This window comes from Nerophis lumbriciformis, linkage group LG13, assembly GCF_033978685.3.
Source record: "Nerophis lumbriciformis linkage group LG13, RoL_Nlum_v2.1, whole genome shotgun sequence".
NCBI lineage: Eukaryota > Metazoa > Chordata > Actinopteri > Syngnathiformes > Syngnathidae > Nerophis > Nerophis lumbriciformis.
The window spans coordinates 15,643,697-15,664,171 of record NC_084560.2 but is presented as its reverse complement, the minus strand read 5'-3'; the positions used below and the strand labels follow the sequence as shown (position 1 = coordinate 15,664,171).

The 20,475-nt window shown below is 36.2% G+C and overlaps 1 protein-coding gene across 2 annotated transcripts in view; it reads right to left on the bottom strand.

The window, feature by feature from the left end:
• Positions 1 to 20,475, bottom strand: part of itga6a (integrin, alpha 6a) — a 94,932-nt gene that overhangs the window by 6,198 nt on the left and 68,259 nt on the right. For both annotated transcript variants that reach the window (XM_061971622.2, XM_061971621.2), the window contains exons 16-24: positions 20,110 to 20,196; positions 19,956 to 20,035; positions 14,804 to 14,881; positions 14,622 to 14,724; positions 9,008 to 9,178; positions 8,871 to 8,942; positions 8,704 to 8,811; positions 8,537 to 8,635; positions 8,351 to 8,476 (exon numbers count right to left, since the gene is read on the bottom strand). In XM_061971622.2, the coding sequence (XP_061827606.2) occupies positions 8,351 to 8,476; positions 8,537 to 8,635; positions 8,704 to 8,811; positions 8,871 to 8,942; positions 9,008 to 9,178; positions 14,622 to 14,724; positions 14,804 to 14,881; positions 19,956 to 20,035; positions 20,110 to 20,196 (924 nt within the window). The remainder of the gene's footprint in view (positions 1 to 8,350; positions 8,477 to 8,536; positions 8,636 to 8,703; positions 8,812 to 8,870; positions 8,943 to 9,007; positions 9,179 to 14,621; positions 14,725 to 14,803; positions 14,882 to 19,955; positions 20,036 to 20,109; positions 20,197 to 20,475) is intronic.

The following is a 20,475-nucleotide window of genomic DNA, read 5'->3' as shown; positions in this document are numbered from 1 at the left end:
GGGTTTGGTTTTTTTATTAAAAGGCAATTTTCGCAGGTCCTGATGTGTGGGTCAAATATGGTGAGTTTTGAAGCATGTTAAGTGGGTCAAATTACAGCTCAAAGAGGCGGCGGAAGAAAAAAGAATAATAATAATAATAATAATAAAACCTTACAAATTCAATAGGGTCCTCTGTCCCATTGTAAAAGGACTCCCTTTGGGATTCATTTTACAATGGGCCTTGCGGGCCCTAATAAAACCTTACAATTTCAATAGGGTCCTCTGTCCCATTGTAAAAGGACTCCCGTTGGGATTCATTTTACAATGGGCCTTGCGGGCCCTAATAATAAAACCTTACAGAAACAATAGGGTCCTCTGTCCCATTGTAAAAGGACTCCCTTTGGGATTCCTTTTACAATAGGCCTTGCGGGCCCTAATAAAACCTTACAATTTCAATAGGGTCCTCTGTCCCATTGTAAAAGGAATCCCAACGGGAGTCCTTTTACAATGGGCCGTGCGGGCCCTAATTAAAGCTGCAAGCAGCGTTGGTCGGGCCCGCATATTTGGCTGGTGCTAGTCCTAAGTGTCCCAATACTTTTTGTCCAGTTTTAGTCCTAAGTGTCCCAATACTTTTTGTCCAGTTTTAGTCCTAAGTGTCCCAATACTTTTGTCCAGTTTTAGTCCTAAGTGTCCCAATACTTTTGTCAAGTTTTAGCAAAGAAAACTATCTAAATAAAGTCTGAGTCCTCATTTTCGCCCAGACCTAACACGCTCGGCATCATGATTTTTGTCATGCTTGAAGTAAGAAATGATTACTTTAAAGAAGTAGTTTTATATTTGTGAGTGTTGATGACACAGCTTTGCATCAGTTGATATTCTAGTTTCAAGCATGTTTTACTCAATATAGGTCATCAAATCTCAGCTACAAGCTGTAATATCTTACTGAGATAATTTAGGACCAAAACCCTTAAAACAAGTAAAACACTCAACATAAAATCTGCTTAGTGAAAAAAGCATAGAGGAACCCTGCCAACGGTCCCAAGCAACTATACCTTCACATTACGCCTTTGCTATCTGTCATTAAAGGCTGGAGGGTTTTTATTTTTTTTTTTGCATCCAAAAATTTACAGTGTCTGGTTCAATTCCCAGCCAGGACCCTCAACACCCTAACATTAGACATGTCCAGAGTCATACCAAAGACTATAAAAATGGGAGTCATTACCTCCCTGCTTGGCACTCAGCATCAAAGGTTAGAATTGGGGGTTAAATCACCAAAAATGATTCCCGGGCGCGGCCACCGTTGCTGCCCACTGCTCCCCTCACCTCCCAGGGTGTGATCAAGGGTGATGGGTCAAATGCAGAGAATAATTTCGCCACACCTAGTGTGTGTGTGACAATCATTGCTACTTTAACTTTAACTTTTTGTAGGTACCAAGTAGCAAATCATACTTGTATTTGTTTATTTGAAGGACAACATGCAGTTACATCAAGAAGATGGCTGCACCAGATTTAGCACCATGATCATTTCCATCTGTAGTCCTTTTATGGTGCATCCACAATTAAAAATGACATAAGATTGAAAATACACAACAATATTTAAATTATATAATGATAGGCATTTTAAAATACAAGTACAATACAAAGAGGGTATGAGACTTACTAATCGGTGGGCGGTCAAGTTACAGTATTTTAGCAGCTTTAAAGTGCAGAAGTATATAACGTGCAGCAGTTTCTATCAAAGTGCACATACACTAGGCTGACCATATTCTGAAACCCCAAAAAGAGGACACATATACAGGGGCGCCGAAAAGGGGGGGTAAAGGAGACGGATTCTAGGGGCCCATGATGGAGGGGGGCCCAGAGAGGCCCCTAATGATGATGAAATTATAATACAGAAAAAAATAATGACACTGTGTTGCGGGCCCTGTGAAGATTCTTTTCATGGGGCCCAAAATCCCTAGCGGCGCCCCTGCACATATATATGCGTGCCAAGGCCGGGACTAGGTGAAAATTTGCCAATGATACTCAAACTTGTTTTATAAATAATATATTTATTTAAATAAAGCATTTTTTCTCCTCTGTTGACAGCAGTGTTGGCGCTAGGAATTTTCAAAATGGGGTCCCAGGGACCCCATCAAGTCATAAAAATGGGGTCCCACAGTAAATTTTTGGGTCCCACTTTTTTGTAAGCGTTTTGAAAACAAATGATAAATGTATGCATTGTCCTGTTATATCTCACATTCTATATTGTGTTTTGGATAAAGGTTGTCATAAATGTTACTTAATTCATTTAAAAAAATAATGCAAAAGAAAACAAATGTGTAAGCATATGTAAATGTATTCAGTTATAAACATTCATTCACTTTCTTCTTTCCTTCATGGATCTAAACTTTACCGCTGCTGGTAGTTTTTTCTATGTTTTTATTTAATAAGTTGTAGGTGTATTTATTTCAGTATAAAAGCGTTTTGCTTGGGTCATGAAGTGATGATAATGGTGTGCGAGGGCATACATACATTTTATATTTAACGCTTAAATCTCTGGAGTCTACATCAACTTGATCTATTCCTCATTTCAAAATGTTTGTTTTTTTATGTTTGTTTGTTTTCCGCCCTTTTTTGTCAAACAACTGTTTTTTATGGCAAACACACAAAATATGCAAAATCTTCCACCAAAAATAGTTTTCAAAGGGGAATATTTGACGTGAAGTAATCGGAACCTTTGATAGGTCAATAATTCATAATAACTTTGATTTTGATTCAATATTATGTTTTGAGCAATGATCGTTTAAAAGAAAAAAACCAGCTTTGTTTTATTAGTCAACATTGCAACTGTTTCTAAATTACATTTCACCTTTAAGCTTTTTTATTTCACTTTTATGTTTTTGTTTATTTTAATAGTATTTTTAGAATGTGCTGTGGGCTTTTAAAACATTAGCTGTGGGCCGCAAATGGTAAAAAAAATAAAATATGTCTGCATCCGTTCTGATTTCAATGCGTTAAAAAGACCCAAAAAGTGCGTTAACGCCAACACTGGTTGACAGTATAACAAAATAAGTCACACTTATATCCTGTAACATTCACAGTTTTGGAAAAAAGTGCAGAGGTAGAAATATTCAAAATAACCTCTTGTATATAATCTAAACATAAATAATGCCTCAAAACAAGTTTAATTAAATTTAAACAAAAAACAGCAGACGAGCTCTCGCCCTGCACAGTTGTTCCGTGCTTTGTAGTGTCGATATAGGCTTGTAGATCGTTGGCCCCTTTATTTGCCACAGATATATACGTTCCTGCTTTGCACACAGTGCATTCTGCTTTCCATGTGTCACGGCGAGGACGAAAACACAGATACTTTTCATCCGTGAAGTTGCATTTACTTTCGGCTTCTCTCTTGTGTTCTGTCTCTCGACTGTCTCGCTCTCTGTCTCTGCCCCTCCCTCACGAATGTTGCTGCGTGCGCACACCTTCACAATTTAACCCCTTCTAAACCCTGGACGTACATTGAAAATACACGCAACCCTTAACTCAAAATACCGGACATTTGAGGCATTTAAGAAACCCCGCCCGGACAGACCGGACAGCCCCGCAAAAGAGGACATGTCCGGGGAAAAGAGGACGTATGGTCAGTCTATAGGGTGACCAGGTGTCCGGATTTAGGCCGGACAGTCCGGATTTTTAATGCCCTGTCCGGCGTCCGGCGCAGCATCAAGCCGGACACGTATTTGTCCTCCTTTTTGAGGCACTAGGCTTGAAGAGCAGAGTTTTTTCATCTTTGCTGGGCTGCAGCGCGATAGCCAATCAAAGACAGTAAAAAATGCCCCCAACGCAGTAACGTATCAAATGATTGGCTAAGAGCGGTGTCTGATACAAATCTGCTTATCGTTGGTTAAAAAAGTAAACAAGGGTCCATGTGCTTCTGCGGCATGACTTGGACAGAAAGTTAGCATCATGCCAAAACGCAAGACCTCGTTTAATTCTGAATGGATAAAAGAGCACGAATTTATAACGAAAAGCAGTCGAGACTCATTCCATGGCTTCTGCACACTTTGTCGATGTGATGTCGACGTAAGTAGTCAGGGGAAAGCTGCAATTGAACGGCATGCGGGTGCGTGGATAAACATAAAAGTAATAAACGTGCGGCACCTCTTCAATGAGGACATTTTTTCGTGAAGTTTCGTTGCCCCTGGATGACAAGATAACCGCTGCGGAGCTGTGCAAGGTGTACCATGCTGTAAAGCAGTGGTTCTCAAATGGGGGTACGTGTACCCCTGGGGGTATGTAATGTAATGTAAGTTCATAAACTGAACATCAAATCAAGTAGGCTATTCCATTCATTACCATAAACCCAGAGTTTCCCCCATGCCATGATGGTTTGACCCTCACTAAAATGTCTGTGAAAAAGAACTGTGAAAAGAAATGCAACAATGCAATATTCAGTGTTGACAGCTAGATTTTTTGTAGACATGTTCCATAAATATTGATGTTAAAGATTTCTTTTTTTGTGAAGAAATGTTTAGAATTAAGTTCCTGAATCCAGGTGGATCTCTATTACAATCCCCAAAGAGGGCACTTTAAGTTGATGATTACTTCTATGTGTAGAAATCTTTATTTATAATTGAATCACTTGTTTATTTTTCAACAAGTTTTTAGTTATTTTATATATATTTTTCCAAATAGTTCAAGAAAGACCACTACAAATGAGCAATATTTTGCACTGTTATACAATTTAATAAATCAGAAACTGATGACATAGTGCTGTATTTTACTTCTTCATCTCTTTTTTTCAACCAAAAATGCTTTGCTCTGATTAGGGGGTACTTGAATTAAAAAAATGTTCACAGGGGGTACATCACTGAAAAAAGGGTTGAGAACCACTGCAAAGCATCACCAGTCCTACAGAAGTTTAGACTGCGGCATGAAAGTGGACCGGGAGATTTTCAGTGACTAGCCCACAGCTAAAGGGATGGCCTGTGGCCGAACAAAAGCCAAGGCATTGTGCGAGAACGTCATCGCTCACTATTCAGTACAGGAACATACCGACTACATAAAAGAAAACAACCTACCCTTTTCCGTAGCAACCGACGCCTCAAATAAAGGAACAAACAAGTGTTTTCCCATTGTGGTAAGGTATTTTCACTTTGATGAAGGCATCCAACATGTCCTGTTGGATTTTTATAGTGACAGCAACGAAACGTCAGAAGCCATAACAAACCAGCTGCTGGCAAAACTTGAGATGTCTGGCTTAGAGGTGAAAAACATGTCTGCATATGCAGCAGACAATGCCAGTGTCAATTGTGGCAAACATAACAGTGTATCAGAAGCTGAAACTGAGCCAAAAAGATGTGCTCCCTGCAAACTGTTTGGCCCATATTCTGCATAACGCAACCAGATATGCAGCAAGCAGCCTTGATGTTGATGTGGAACATTTTTTGTGGCATTTTTTTAAAATTATATATGTTAACTACATTTAAGTCCACACATGTTATGCTTTGTGGCACTCTGCACTTGAAAAGATTCATCTCAGTGGTCACTTTTTGAACACCACAATGTATTAAATAAATACAAATACTGTTAACAAACACTTGACTTTAATATTTTTTCCTATTCAGCCACACAAACATCATCTTTAAACCACTCAAAATTGTACTATAAATAAGAGTATACCAGAGTCCTATGTACACCATAGTAATTTATTGATATGCCGCATAATGTCCTCCTTTTTGGTGTCATGGAAATGGTCACCCTATCAGTCTAACATACAGTGCAGTAGCCCATAAGGGTATTATTCAACAGTCATATACCCCATTGATACTGCGTACTTAGAATAAAAATAATAAAAATGCATTTCTTATAGAATTTCATGACATTCGAGTTGAACGGACTGGTAATTCAAACACCTGAGTGATATAAATTAAAGGATGACTAAGTAATTCATTCAAAAATAAGAAATAACATCCACAGGAAGTCATAATTATAGCAGCAATACGGAACAAGAATGTGCAAAATAGCAACTTGCTTGTCAGTACTAATAATTCCGGGGGTTCATGAACAAAGCTCACTCTGGCTTCACGCCATTGGTGCATAATACGGAAGTGGTGTGTTGTTGCTGTTGTGACTGCTTGCTAGCCTAGCTCCGCCGTGCTAGCAGTGTTAGCATGGATGATGTCATGGCGAATTCAGGTCGGCAACAAAGTTCCAAAACAACCAAATGAGGTCGGCAATAACATTTAAAAAGAGCGTCAGACTCTGTGTGAGTCTGTCAGTACGCTAAATTATTACTTACTGAAATTAGGCATTGATAGTTACTTCTAAATGATAGCACGGTGATTGTGATCGATAACTGTTAATTTCGTGTATGAATATGAATTATCTGTTTATTTCTTATATTAGTATTAATTATCTGTTTATTTCTTGTATGAATATTAATTATCTGTTTATTTCTTATATTAGTATTAATTAGTATCTGTTTATTTCTTGTATGAATATTAATTGTTATCTGTTTATTTCGTGTATGAATATTAATGATCTGTTTATTTATTGTATGAGTATTTATTATCTGTTTATTTCTTGTATGAATATTAATTATCTGTTTATTTCTTGTATGCGTACTATTATCTGTTTATTTCTTCTACGACTATTAATTATTATCTATTTCTTATATTAGTATTATCTGTTTATTTCTTGTATGAATATTATTTTTTATCTGTTTATTTCTTATATTAGTATTTAGTATCTGTTTATTTCTTGTATGAGTATGAATTATCATCTGTTTATTTCTTGTATGAATATTATTTGTTTATTTCTTCTATGAATACTCATTATTATCTGCTTATTTCTTGTATGAGTATTAATTATCTGTTTATTTCTTTGTATGAGTATTAATTATTGTCTGTTTATTTCTTGTATGAATATTGTTTATCATCTGAAGCTGAGGTAAAGCAATAAATTCAACATTCAATACTCAGAAACATTTTCTGACTGATTTTTGGTGTATTAATAACTTCAGCACTTTGTATTAACTTGAGGTTTTATTTTAGGTAATATAAGCGACTGCACCTGTTCAAGTCTGTTAAAAACAATAAATGACTTTATAAAGACACTTTTTTGTTTATATATTTATCTCAAATTCGGGCAATTGTCAACATTTTTAGGTGGGTCATAATTAACTAATCTCTCATTTCTTTCAACAGTTATATCACTAGAAAATACCTCAAGTTGAGGGCTTTTCTCAGCATTTTTAGGTCAGATTGAAAAATAGATTAATATAATATAATAACAAACGTACATATACACATTCTGTACATATACATATATACACTCATGCACATAATCACGTTTCATCAAACAAAAATGAACGTTGTTACCCTAGGGTAAACTGGGTAACACATGGCACACTGACAAAGCTGAACCTATTGTTACTATAACAATCTGCAAGGTTAATATAACTGGCTTCTCTTTCTTCCCCTCCATTTTTCTGCTTTCTTTTGTATCTCTAGTTATCATTATGTATATGTATTGTTGCATTTGAACAACTGTATTGTTGATAATAGAGGTACATTATTGGTATTGTTCATTATCAATAGTGCTATTTCTATTGGTATTTGTATTGCTGTAGTGTAATAATGCTCATTGTCATTTCTGTATTATTATTTATTTCACTAACTGCTTCTTTGCTATCACTTTTACCATCATATTTGTACATATCGTATGTGCTGATGTTGCTCTATTGTTGTTGTTGTTGTTGTTGTTGTCTCTCTGTCTTATCCCCCTCTTGTCCCCACAATTTCCCCCTCTGTCTTCCTTTTTTTTCTCTTTCTATCCCCTCCTGCTCTGGCCCGGCTGCACTAAATGATAATATAAATACATTTAATAAAGTCAAATACAAATAAGGCAACAAGAGAAGTATCCCACACTTCTCTTTTGTAATTGTAAATGTGTACAGCCAATATGGGCATCTACATCTACTGTATAAATTGCCTGAGAAGCTGGACAGGACAAAAAAAAAAAAGATTAATTAGATTGATTAATTACAGAGCATAATTAATGAATCACTGTTTTTTTTTTTTTTACCCGCTTGACAACATTAGTTACTTTAACACTTTTATGTGTTCAATCTACAATTTGTCAAAAGGTTTACCCCGGATCCGATATTTTTTGTATTATTCCTTATGGAAATAACTTATTTTCAATCAAATTGGAGTTAAGAACTGACAGAAGAGTTTTCTATTGTACAAGAAAAGGAGAGTTCACATCACTTCAAGTCATGTACAGCAGGTACTGGTAAGTTTTCACATGATACAAACATGTTGCTTACGGCTATCCAAACCAAAATATTCTTCATTGACTTTATAAACTTTATATGTTCACACACCTTCCAGAGCAGAAAAACCAACAGAGCCAAAATCAAGACTCCTGCAAGAACAGCCACCAGGATGATCCACCAAGGCACGCCACCATACTGGGCCACTTCACTCTCTGGGAACACTGTAAGGGTCACCTGCAACACACATCACCCTTACCACTCACAACATCTTCTGAATTTTTCTCCAACACTTACATCCGTGTTGGGGGTCGTCAGGATCAAGTTTGTGGCCTGAGTGTGCAGCACCAGTGAAGCCCTCACAATAATGTCCAAGGATGACAGAGAAGTGTAATCCTGTTGGGGGGTGAAAAAAAACATGAGCGATTGTTTATGTCCCGCAATAACAAAAGAACATTTATCACCTCCAGGAAGGTGGAGTTCCACAGACGAGCTTTGAGTTCCACTCTGGAGCCATCGAGTCCCTGCAGGGGGCACTTTAACACCACACACTGCAAGTCCTTCCCACACGACTGCAAAGGAAGGCAAATTAGTCCTACTCGGCACAAACCCTCAAATACCTTCAACTCACCAAAATTCTATTTTTGTCTGACAGTGTTTTTTTATGTCCAAGGTCCCGCTTTGTCCGAGATGCAGACGTTTCCTGAAAGCGCGTGCACCCTTCTTGAGTTATTATTAAAAATGGGTGGACTTGGTATTACGTTGTACCTGGATGTGTTGGAGAGGGTTGATCTCAGACTGTGGCGTGCAGAGGACATCGTGCGAGCCGTCCTGAGCGCTCATCTTCACCAGGTATAAAAGCCATTTGCCGTTTTTGGTCGATTTGGGCCACTGAATGTGCAGCGAGGATTTGACAGAGGAGCCCCACAAGTTGTTAATCTGAGGGAAAGCAGGAGAAATTAGCATTATTAGACCTAAAGGGGAATTTTGTCCATCATTTACCATTTTTGTGTGTGTGTGTGTGTGTGTGTGTGTGTGTGTGTGTGTGTGTGTGTGTGTTTTTTCAATTTGTCGCACTTTTATTATTTCATTATTTGTATCTTGCAATTTTAGTTTTTATTCGAACCATTTTACCGTATTGCTTTTGCACTATCTTGTTTAGCGCATTCATTGTTTATGTTCTTTCTTTGTTTTTATTTTTTTGCGCTATGCTTTTTAACCTGTAAAGCACTTTGGTTATATTTAAAAAATTGTTGTAAATGTACTATATAAATAAAGTTGCCTTGCCTCTCTCATATATATATATATATATATATATATATATATATATATATATATATATATATATATATATATATATATATATATATATATATATATATATATATATATTACGGTAAAATGGTTCGAATAAAAAGTAAAATTGCAAGATAAGAATAATGAAATAATAAAAGTGCGACAAATTGGAAAAAAAAAATATAAATAAATAAATATATATATATTACGGTAAAATGGTTCGCACTTTTATTATTTCATTTTTATCTTGCAATTTTACTTTTTATTCGAACCATTTTACCGTTTATATATATATATATATATATATATATATATATATATATATATATGTGTGGGGAAAAAAATCACAAGACTATTTCATCTCTACAGGCCTGTTTCATGAGGGGGGTACCCTCAATCGTCAGGAGATTTTAATGGGAGCATTCGCATACCATGGTTTATATAGGGCACAGAGTGGGTGGGTACAGGCTGGCCTAGGGGCGTGGTGATTGGTTCATGTGTTACCTAGGAGGTGTTTCCGTCTATGGCGGCATGTTACAATTTCGCTGCGCTTGTTGAGGGATGACAGGTCTGGACGGTAGATAATAAACAGTTTCTCTTTCAAGCATAGGTTGCATCTTTTATTACCACTATTGTAAGGTGTGCTGGATGCAAGAATTTGCCATGTTATTGAATATTCAACATAGCTGCCGATAAAACCACAAACTTCTACAGAATGGACATACCAGAACACCACACCTTACTGGACAGAAGCATCACCAAATCATACAAAAAAGCGCAACCCAATACCTTACAGAACATCCACCTGGAAAATAAAAGGATCGCGGCTGAACTGGACATTGAGGACAGGGTGGACGCCACAGCCAACAAGGAAGCCTTCATCACATTGAAGGATCACAAACCCAACTTCGCAAATAACCCAACATGCCGACTAATAAACCCAACTAAATCTGAAATAGGAAAAATCAGCAAAATAATCCTGGACAGAGTCAACACAAAAATCAAGGACAAAACACCACTCAACCAATGGAGAAATACAGCAGCAGTAATCAAATGGTTCAACAACATCCAAGACAAACAACAGCACAACTTTATCTCCTTTGATGTCGAGGAATTTTACCCTTCCATCACGCAAGACCTACGGTACTGACTCAAGCACTAGACTTCGCCTCAGACTACGACTCAATCACAGGCAACGAAAGAAACATCATCATCCACGCAAAAAACTCCATTCTCATCCACAACAGTACACCATGGCAAAAAAAGAACAATGCAACATTTGACGTCACTATGGGAAGTTTTGACGGAGCAGAAACGTGTGAACTCGTTGGGAGTTTCCTCCTCTCCCAGCTCGCTAGCCTCAATCTGAACCTTGGTATTTACCGTGATGACGGACTGGCAGTGTGTCGCGCCTCGCCAAGGAGCAGCGAGAATACCAAGAAGGGCATATGCCAAATTTTCAAAGAGAACGGCCTACGGATCACGATTGAAGCCAACAAGCAAACCGTCAACTTTCTTGACGTCACTTTCAACCTGAGAAATAACAGCTACCAACCATTCACGAAACCCAACACAACACTCCAATACGTGCACCATGACAGCAACCATCCACCCACCACCACGAAAAGAATAACTACCGGAATCAATAAAAGGCTATCGATGCTGTCATCTAGCAAAGCTGAATTTGACCAAGCAACCCCCCCGTACCAAAAAGCCCTTGATGAAAGCGGATACAATTTCACCCTCACCTATGAACCCATGCCAGGAAACCAGCCAAAAAAGAACAGAAAACGAAACGGCATCATCTGGTACAACCCCCCATACAGCAAAAACGTCTCAACGAACATTGGACACAAATTCCTCAACCTGATTGACAAACACTTTCCCAAAGACAACAACCTAAGAAAAGTATTCAACAAGAACAACATCAAATTGAGCTACAGCTGCATGAACAATATACGACAAATCATCTCAAACCACAACAAAACAATTGCAAATGAGCCGTCGACCCCCAGTCAGAACGACTCCAAAACCAACAAAGCATGTAACTGTCGAAAGAAACCTGATTGCCCCCTCAACGGGGGATGCTTACAAACATCAGTTGTCTACCAATCTAAGGTAATACGCAAGGACATTAACACATCCGACACATATGTAGGATTAACCGAGGGTGAATTCAAAACCAGATGGAACAACCACAAGGCTTCTTTCAGGAACAAAAACCTGCGAAATACCACAGAACTCAGCAAACACATTTGGGACCTCAAAGACAATAATGTTGAATATTCAATAACATGGCAAATTCTTGCATCCAGCACACCTTACAATAGTGGTAATAAAAGATGCAACCTATGCTTGAAAGAGAAACTGTTTATTATCTACCGTCCAGACCTGTCATCCCTCAACAAGCGCAGCGAAATTGTAACATGCCGCCATAGACGGAAACACCTCCTAGGTAACACATGAACCAATCACCACGCCCCTAGGCCAGCCTGTACCCACCCACTCTGTGCCCTATATAAACCATGGTATGCGAATGCTCCCATTAAAATCTCCTGACGATTGAGGGTACCCCCCTCATGAAACAGGCCTGTAGAGGTGAAATAGTCTTGTGATTTTTTTCCCCACACATACATATATTGCGCTCTACTACGGTATCGAGCACTATTTTTTGGATAACCTTATTAAGACATATATATATATATATATATATATATATATATAAAATATATATTTTTTTCAATGTGTCGCACTTTTATTATGTCATTATTTTTACTTTTTATTCGAACCATTTTACAGTTTTATATATATATATATATATATATATATATATATATATATATATATATATATACGGTAAAATGGTTTGAATAAAAAGTAAAAATAATGACATAATAAAAGTGCAACAAATTGAAGAAAAAAAAAAAAAATGTGTATGTATGTACGTACGTACGTACGTACGTACGTACAGTACAGGCCAAAAGTTTGGACACACCTTCTCATTTCAATGCGTTTTCTTTATTTTCATGACTATTTACATTGTAGATTGTCACTGAAGGCATCAAAACTATGACACCTGTGAAGTGAAAACCATTTCAGGTGACTACCTCTTGAAGCTCATGGAGAGAATACCATGAGTGTGCAAAGCAGTGATCGGAGCAAAGGGTGACTTTTTTGAAGACACTAGAATACAAAACATGTTTTCAGTTATTTCACCTTTTTTTGTTAAGTACGTAACTCCACATGTGTTCATTCATAGTTTTGATATGACAATGTAAATAGTCATGAAAATAAAGAAACACATTGAATGAGAAGGTGTGAGCAAACTTTTGGCCTGTACTATATATATATATATATGTATGTATGTATGTATGTATGTATGTATGATGCATTCTAAATAGTAAATAATTGCGTTCAGAAGTCCACTTACAATGGAGCCAACGGGAGTCGCTCTATTCTGCCTATAAAGGCGTTTTAAAACATCCAAACACCACCAAAAAGGTGTTTTATACATGCTGTATGTATATCTGTAATGTAGTAACAGGCACATTTATAATAACATTTAATATTTATGTATTTAGCTCATTTTAAGCATTAATTTAAAAAATGCATCAAAACATTGGCTTTCTTGTCAACAATATAACTAATTAAATCTCACTGCAGACTTCATGAGAGCCAACAAACATAATAAAACATCCCTAACCGGTGCTGTACAAGGTCTGCTGTCATTAAAAGTTAAAGTTAAAGTACCAATGATTGTCACACACACACTAGGTGTGATTCTCTAAAGAAAGACTTAAAAAAAAAGTTGCAAGAGTATCTTTGAATTTAAAAAGAGACAACTGGAATTATATCTAACTGATTTTTGATTTTGATTGGACGTGTCATTGTGAAAATGCTTAAAGGAAAATGAAAATGTATGTTGGAGTTGGGGTATTGGTGGAGGGAACAGTGATAAAGTCATGTAAAATAATTTGTGTTAAAAAAAAGGTTGGCAGATAAATATATTATTCTTCCATCTGCTCCTTTCTGATCATGGAAATGTATAAGAAACAAAAACCAATGAAAGTGTCAACTGTACGTGGCTTGTATATATGCTTTTTCATGAAAGGAATAAAAAGAAAAATGAAAATTATGGATGTTTATTTACGCGTGAGAATGCATACAAATTTATTTCATAATGACTGTGATAGTGAACGATAGGCGAAAAAAAAGTGCAGTTCCCCTTTAAGAGAGTCAGTTTAATAATTAGTGTGTAGTCCCAGCAACAATACACCTGTACCACTATAACTTCTTTAAAAAATAATCTCAATTAAAATTTCGTATAATATTTTGGTAATCGTATGGTCGAACATTGCACATAACTAACTAGCCTGTATTATGTGACCAAACACAGAATGCCAAACGTTGATGACTCAGTCAGTACGACTGCAAAAATAACCCACCGCGAGGCCAGATAAAGTTGCGAGTTGTAGCATACTGCTGTATGACCTGTTATCAAGTGCTAGGATTTGTTCATCTTGAATTAGATTTCACTAAATCACAATATACAATGGAGAAGATAACTGCCTTTATTCATTGTTAAATTGGAGAAATTTACTTCATACTGCGAAAACTGGGTCAATTATGTCACGCCTCATAAGCCTGCCTTTAATTTTTCGAATTAGTGATTGTACTGCTTAAAAAAAAAAGATTACTGTGTGTGTGTGTGTGTGTGTGTATTATTTTATGTTATTTCTGATTATTATTATTAATGTATTTCTTTTTTGTTTATTTAATTGATGTATTTGTAGATACTACTTAGTTTTTTTGCTGTTTCTCTTTTTTTGGGGTGGGGGGTGGTATGGTTGGGATATAAACAAAAAATATTTTGACATTTAGGGCAGACAACAGATGTATGTGAATATGATGTCATGGATAGGAATGTCTGATGCTGGATATCAATAAAAAAAAAAAAATTTCACTATAAGGTTATTTTTTTACTTAAAATAAGTCAATACAATTTTCAAACACACAGTAAATTATCTTTAAAAATACAATATACTGTAATTGAGTTGAGAATGAGTATTGTACCGAGTCATCCTACCCTGAATGTGTAATTGACCAAACTGCCAACATCTTCTTCGCTCTTCATGGCGCTCTCTCCTCTCACCACACCTCTGAATGAAACACGATGAGGACTGGCTTCTCTGATGGAGAGGACACAAACTATGTCACATGCATTTCTTCTCACTTGTGTAGGTTCTGGCAGTCCCACAGGAAACTTACCCAGTGATGGACAGTGGCAGCTCGATCATCACTTTGGCTTTGACTCGCACTTGGACTGGAAGTTCTTGTACACTGGTTCTGACCGGCAAGAAGACCACAAGTTAGTATGACTTATTACCTTAGCACCTAGTGGTGAGTAAATATGACTTATCAATAGTAAGTGACTCATCAATAGTAAGTAGTAGTAAGTAAATATGACTTATTAGTAATAAGTAAATATGACTAGTGGTAAATAAGTGTTATGTGGAGTAAGTAGTAGTTGTAAGTAGGACTTATTAATAGTAAATGGTAGTAAGCATGACTTATTAGTAAGTAGAAGTTAGTAAATATGACTTTAAGTAAGTATGACTTATTAATAGTAAGTAGCAGTAAGTATGACTTAGTAATAAGTAGTAGTAGTAAGTATAACTTATTTGTATTACATAGTAGTAAGTATGACTTAGTAATGAGTAGCAGTAACTGAATATGACTTTAGTAAGTTTGACTTATTAGTAAGTAGTAGTAAGTATGACTTAGTAGTAGTAAGTATAACTTATTAGTATTACGTAGTAGTAAGTATGACTTAGTATTACATAGTAGTAGTAGTAAGTATGACTTATTAGTATTACGTAGTAGTATGACTTAGTAATAAGTAGTAGTAGTAGTAAGTATAACTTATTAGTATTATGTAGTAGTATGATTTAGTAATGAGTAGTAGTAACTGAATATGACTTTAGTAGTACGTTTGACTTATTATTAGTAAGTAGTAGTAAGTACGACTTAGTAATTAGTAGTAATAGTAGTAAGTATAAGTTATTACGTAGTAGTAAGTATGACTTATAAATAGTAAGTACTAGTAAATATGAATTTAGTAGTAAGTATGACTTACATGTAATTAGTAGTATGTAAAAATTACTTTAATAGTAAGTATGACTTATTAATAAGTAGCAGTAAGTATGACTTAGTAATTAGTAGTAGTAGTAGTAGTAAGTATAACCTATTAGTATTACGTAGTTGTAAGTATGACTTAGTAATGAGTAGCAGTAACTGAATATGACTTTAGTAGTAAGTTTGACTTATTATTAGTAAGTAGTAGTAAGTATGACTTAGTAGTAGTAAGTATAACTTATTAGTATTACGTAGTAGTATGACTTAGTAATAAGTGGTAGTAGTAAGTATAACTTATTAGTATTATGTAGTAGTAAGTATGACTTAGTAATGAGTAGTAGTAACTGAATATGACTTTAGTAGTACGTTTGACTTATTATTAGTAAGTAGTAAGTATGACTTAGTAATTAGTAGTAGTAGTAAGTATGACTTATAAATAGTAAGTACTAGTAAATATGAATTTAGTAGTAAGTATGACTTATATGTAATTAGTAGTATGTAAAAATTACTTTAATAGTAAGTATGACTTATTAATAAGTAGCAGTAAGTATGACTTAGTAATAAGTAGTAGTAACTAAATATGACTTTAGTAGTAAATAAGACTTATTATTAGTAAGTAGTAGTAAGTAGGACTTATTAGTTGTAATTAGTAGTAGTAGTAAGTATAACTTATTAGTATTACATAGTAAGTATGACTTAGAAATAGTAAGTACTAGTAAATAAATATGAATTTAGTAGTAAGTATGACTTATACGTAATAAGTAGTACTATGTAAAATGACTTTAATAGTAAGTATGACTTATTAATAATAAGTAGCAGTAAGTATGACTTAGTAATAAGTAGTAGTAATTAAATATGACTTTAGTAGTAAGTATGACTTATTAGTTAGTAGGACTTATTTGTAGTAATTAGTAGTAGTAGTAAGCATAACTTATTAGTATTACGTAGTAGTAAGTATGACTTAGTAATAAGTAGTAGTAACTGAATATGACATTAGTAGTAGGTATGACTTATTATTAGTAGTAATAAGTAGTAGTAAGTATAACTTATAAATAGTAAGTAGTAGTAAATAAAGATGCTTTAGTAGTAAGTATGACGTATAAGTAATTAGTAGTATGTAAAAATGACTTTAATAGTAAGTATGACTTATTAATAAGTAGTAAGTAAATATGATGTATTAGTAAGAAGTAGTACTGAGTAAATATACCTATGCTACCCGCCATATGGCCAATATACCTGGAGTGGTGTGGGCGTGGCTAGGGATGTGGTCAATATGACATCATATAATTTGCATAATCTGTGATGATACATAAATATGTATGTGTGTGTGTGTGTATGTATATATATATATATATATATATATATATATATATATAGTTTTAAAATGGCTAAACAAATTTACACATACATTTAAACACAAATCTGTTATTATTAATTCGTATTAAGATATATTTTTTCTTACATCGTTTCTCTTTATTGTTCAATGGTTGCTGCTTATTGTACAATGTAACACAGGCTGTACTTTGTTGAGAATTTGTCACGTTTCTAAAGACTTCCCCAATCCTATTAGTGACTTTATCTTTATTAAACGTGACTAGGAACACAAAGTTAGCGTCTTTGTCTGTTGTTATTAGGGACTGTACTCCTGTTTAGAGACTCATTACTTCTGTCCCTCGATGTCCATGATGAACAGCGACTGTCACACTTGCTTTTTGTTTCTCCAACTGCACGTTCTCTCCTTGAAAGAACGCCACGCTCCTCTTTATATTTGCTGATTGCACATTTTGTCGATTGCTGTCCGCGGGAAGATGTCAGATATATTGAAGTACGTCCACATGACACAAATGCTGCCTCCCTCCAGACAATCTCCTGCGTATTGCTTACGTCATCACAACATCCTGTTTAGTCATTTATAGGTGTGGCGGCTTTTATTTTGCAGTGGGCTCCACAATCACTTACATGTAGGGCAGAGCTGTGCAAAATAGGGCCCGTTATGATTTTCAATCTGGCCCCCTGGACGTTCTACATCATTTTTTTAGACCTTTAACATCAAAACTGTCTCCGCCATTATGATGTGCAGTGATGTTTTTAAATGACCGTAAGAACCAACGTTCCCTCCAAGGTGCGCGCCTGTGCAATTGCGCACTGCTCAAGCGTCCTCTGCGCACGGCAAATCTATGCCACGCACAAAATCAAATAAAAAACTAAGCGCATAACAATTTTCGACACACGGACACAACAGAGAAAACAGTTTTCGTCATCATTGTTCAAATATTGTAACGTCTGTCGAGACGCTTTGAGGACATGAATTCCATCGATTACTTTACTGAGCAAAACTCTTTATTGTCGGCCATAAACACATCACCAAAACATTAGTTAAAAAAATGATATCTAGCAAAACTGGTAATTTTCTGCAGTACAAACCAGACCAAAAGCAACTTTGTTATATCAACAGCAGCCGCTCGCTCTTTCTCACTTGCGCCAACACATGCACATATGGCACTTAGCCAGTGATGCGTTTATAGCCACACAAAAAGTCGGACAACTCCAAAAAGTGTCATTCCAGGTCGTTACACTATGATTTACCAATCAAATGTGTGCTTATTCTAGTGTCATTTATTAGGAATCTTCATTTATACATATTAATCATGAAATGCTGTTAGTATATTAAATAAATACTAATAAAAATATATTTTTTACAAACAGGAAGTTGCAGGAATGTACACATGATCCCCTGCTTACATCTCATTGTGCAACATGTGAATGTTTTAATGGGAACTAAATGCAATGTCTGAAAGGGGTACAAATTATTTCCAAAGCAGGACCTCCACCCAGACAAACAATACAAGTACACAGTTCATGAAAAACAATATTTTTTGTTATTGTCATTGTAAGTGGGCCTAAACACTTATATTAGAAATGGAAATGACTGCTGTCATTTGATTCGAATAATAAGAGAATGTTGTCTGTCTATCTGTGTTGGCCATGCAATGAGGTGGTGACTTGTCCAGGGTGTACGCCGCCTTCCGCCCGAATGCAGCTGAGATAGGCTCCGGCACCCCCCGCGACCCCGTAAGGGACAAGCGGTAGAAAATGGATGGAGATTGAACTTGTTATTTCGTCAGGTTTGGGACAGGTGTGCTGCTGGTGTGGCCACAGTGTGCACGTCTGATGTTGCTCACATGGGCTCCACTGAATGCTCAGTGAGTTTTTGCGTTTGCTCACACACATGAAAAATTAGAGGGAACATTGGTAAGAACTATAGAAAGTATTTCAAGGGTCAGCCTACTCAGTGGCCTAGTGGTTAGAGTGTCCACCCTGAGATGGGTAAGTCGTGAGTTCAAACCCCGACCGAGTCATACCAAAGACTATACAAATGGGAGCCATTACCTCCCTGCTTGGCACTCAGCATCAAGGGTTGGAATTGGGGGTTAAATTACCAAAAATGATTCCCAGGCGCGGCCACCATTGCTGCTCACTGCTCCCCTCACCTCCCAGGGGGTGAACAAGGGTGATGGGTCAAATGCAGAGGACAAATTTCACCACACCTAGGTTGTGTGTGTGTGACTATCATTGGTACTTTTACTTTAACTTAGGTTGAAATCTGCACTTTTGAGTGTTCTAGGAGTTATTAGGGTCATCTAGGTCACAGCAGCTCAGACCAGGAACAAAGCAGAGTGGGCGGGGCTTGTTTTCAGAACAAACACCTGTGTCAGGAACAGATGCGGAAGCACATTTTTACGACAAATTTCTGCATAAAAGTGATAATATATCATATTGTAGGTGTTTATAACCCATTGCATTCATATTTTGCTGTTTGCTACATTTTTGTTGTGTTTTGCTTGATTGTAAAAGATACACAACTTCGGAGGAGCTGGTCTGAGAAGTAAAACATGTTCATATGTTGTTAATATTCAGTGTTTTATTGTTCATAGTTAATATTGTAAATCCCACTTTCCTTATTTTCATGTACATTTTGGGTGTCCCATTCAGTAAAAAACTGTAAAATTCCATTCCGTTTTTTTGAGGTGGTCTGTCATAACTTTTTTAGAACTCTATGGGACATTGTGACTTTTGGAATTAGTGTTCCTGGAAAAAAAGGGAGCCAAACACACATACTGTACAGCAGATTTTTACAGTATATATCATTTATACACATTTTTTTCCCTCAATGTGGCCCCCGAGTCCAAATATTTGCCCAGCTCTGATGTAGGGGGAACCCCTGATGACTTATTAGTAGTAATTCCAGCAAGTATGAGTTGTAAACAAGGCAAGTGTTATTTACGTTTGGAGCTGCAGGTCGATGTCAATCTGTGTTGTGTCCATGGTCACTGCCACAGTACTCAGGATGATGTAAAATGTCACCTTTTGAGTAGAAAAAGAAGCATCAAAGGTGAACTATAGCTCAAAAAGATCAAGAAGAATGCGATCACAGGTACCTCAGAGTCCTGCTTAAAGGGGTTGCCGAGCTCGCAGTCGGCCTGAGAGCCATTTTGATTGGCTACACAAAGGATCTGTTTGTCCATCTACAGGAAAAGTAGAAATATGAATTGCTTTATTAGTAACATTAAAATAGACACTTTTTAAGAGGCAGTTAATAGGTGTTATTAAGGACAATGTATAATACAGTCGTCTCTTGTTTATCGCTGTTCATTAGTGCAGGGACTGACTGTGGTAAGTTAATTAGTAGCTATAAACTGAGTATTTTTGTAGCTACAGCGTAAAAAAATGCTTTTTATAACTTTTCAAATCTAGTCTATAACATTATGAGAGCCATCTCGACATGAAATGACACTCACGTCATC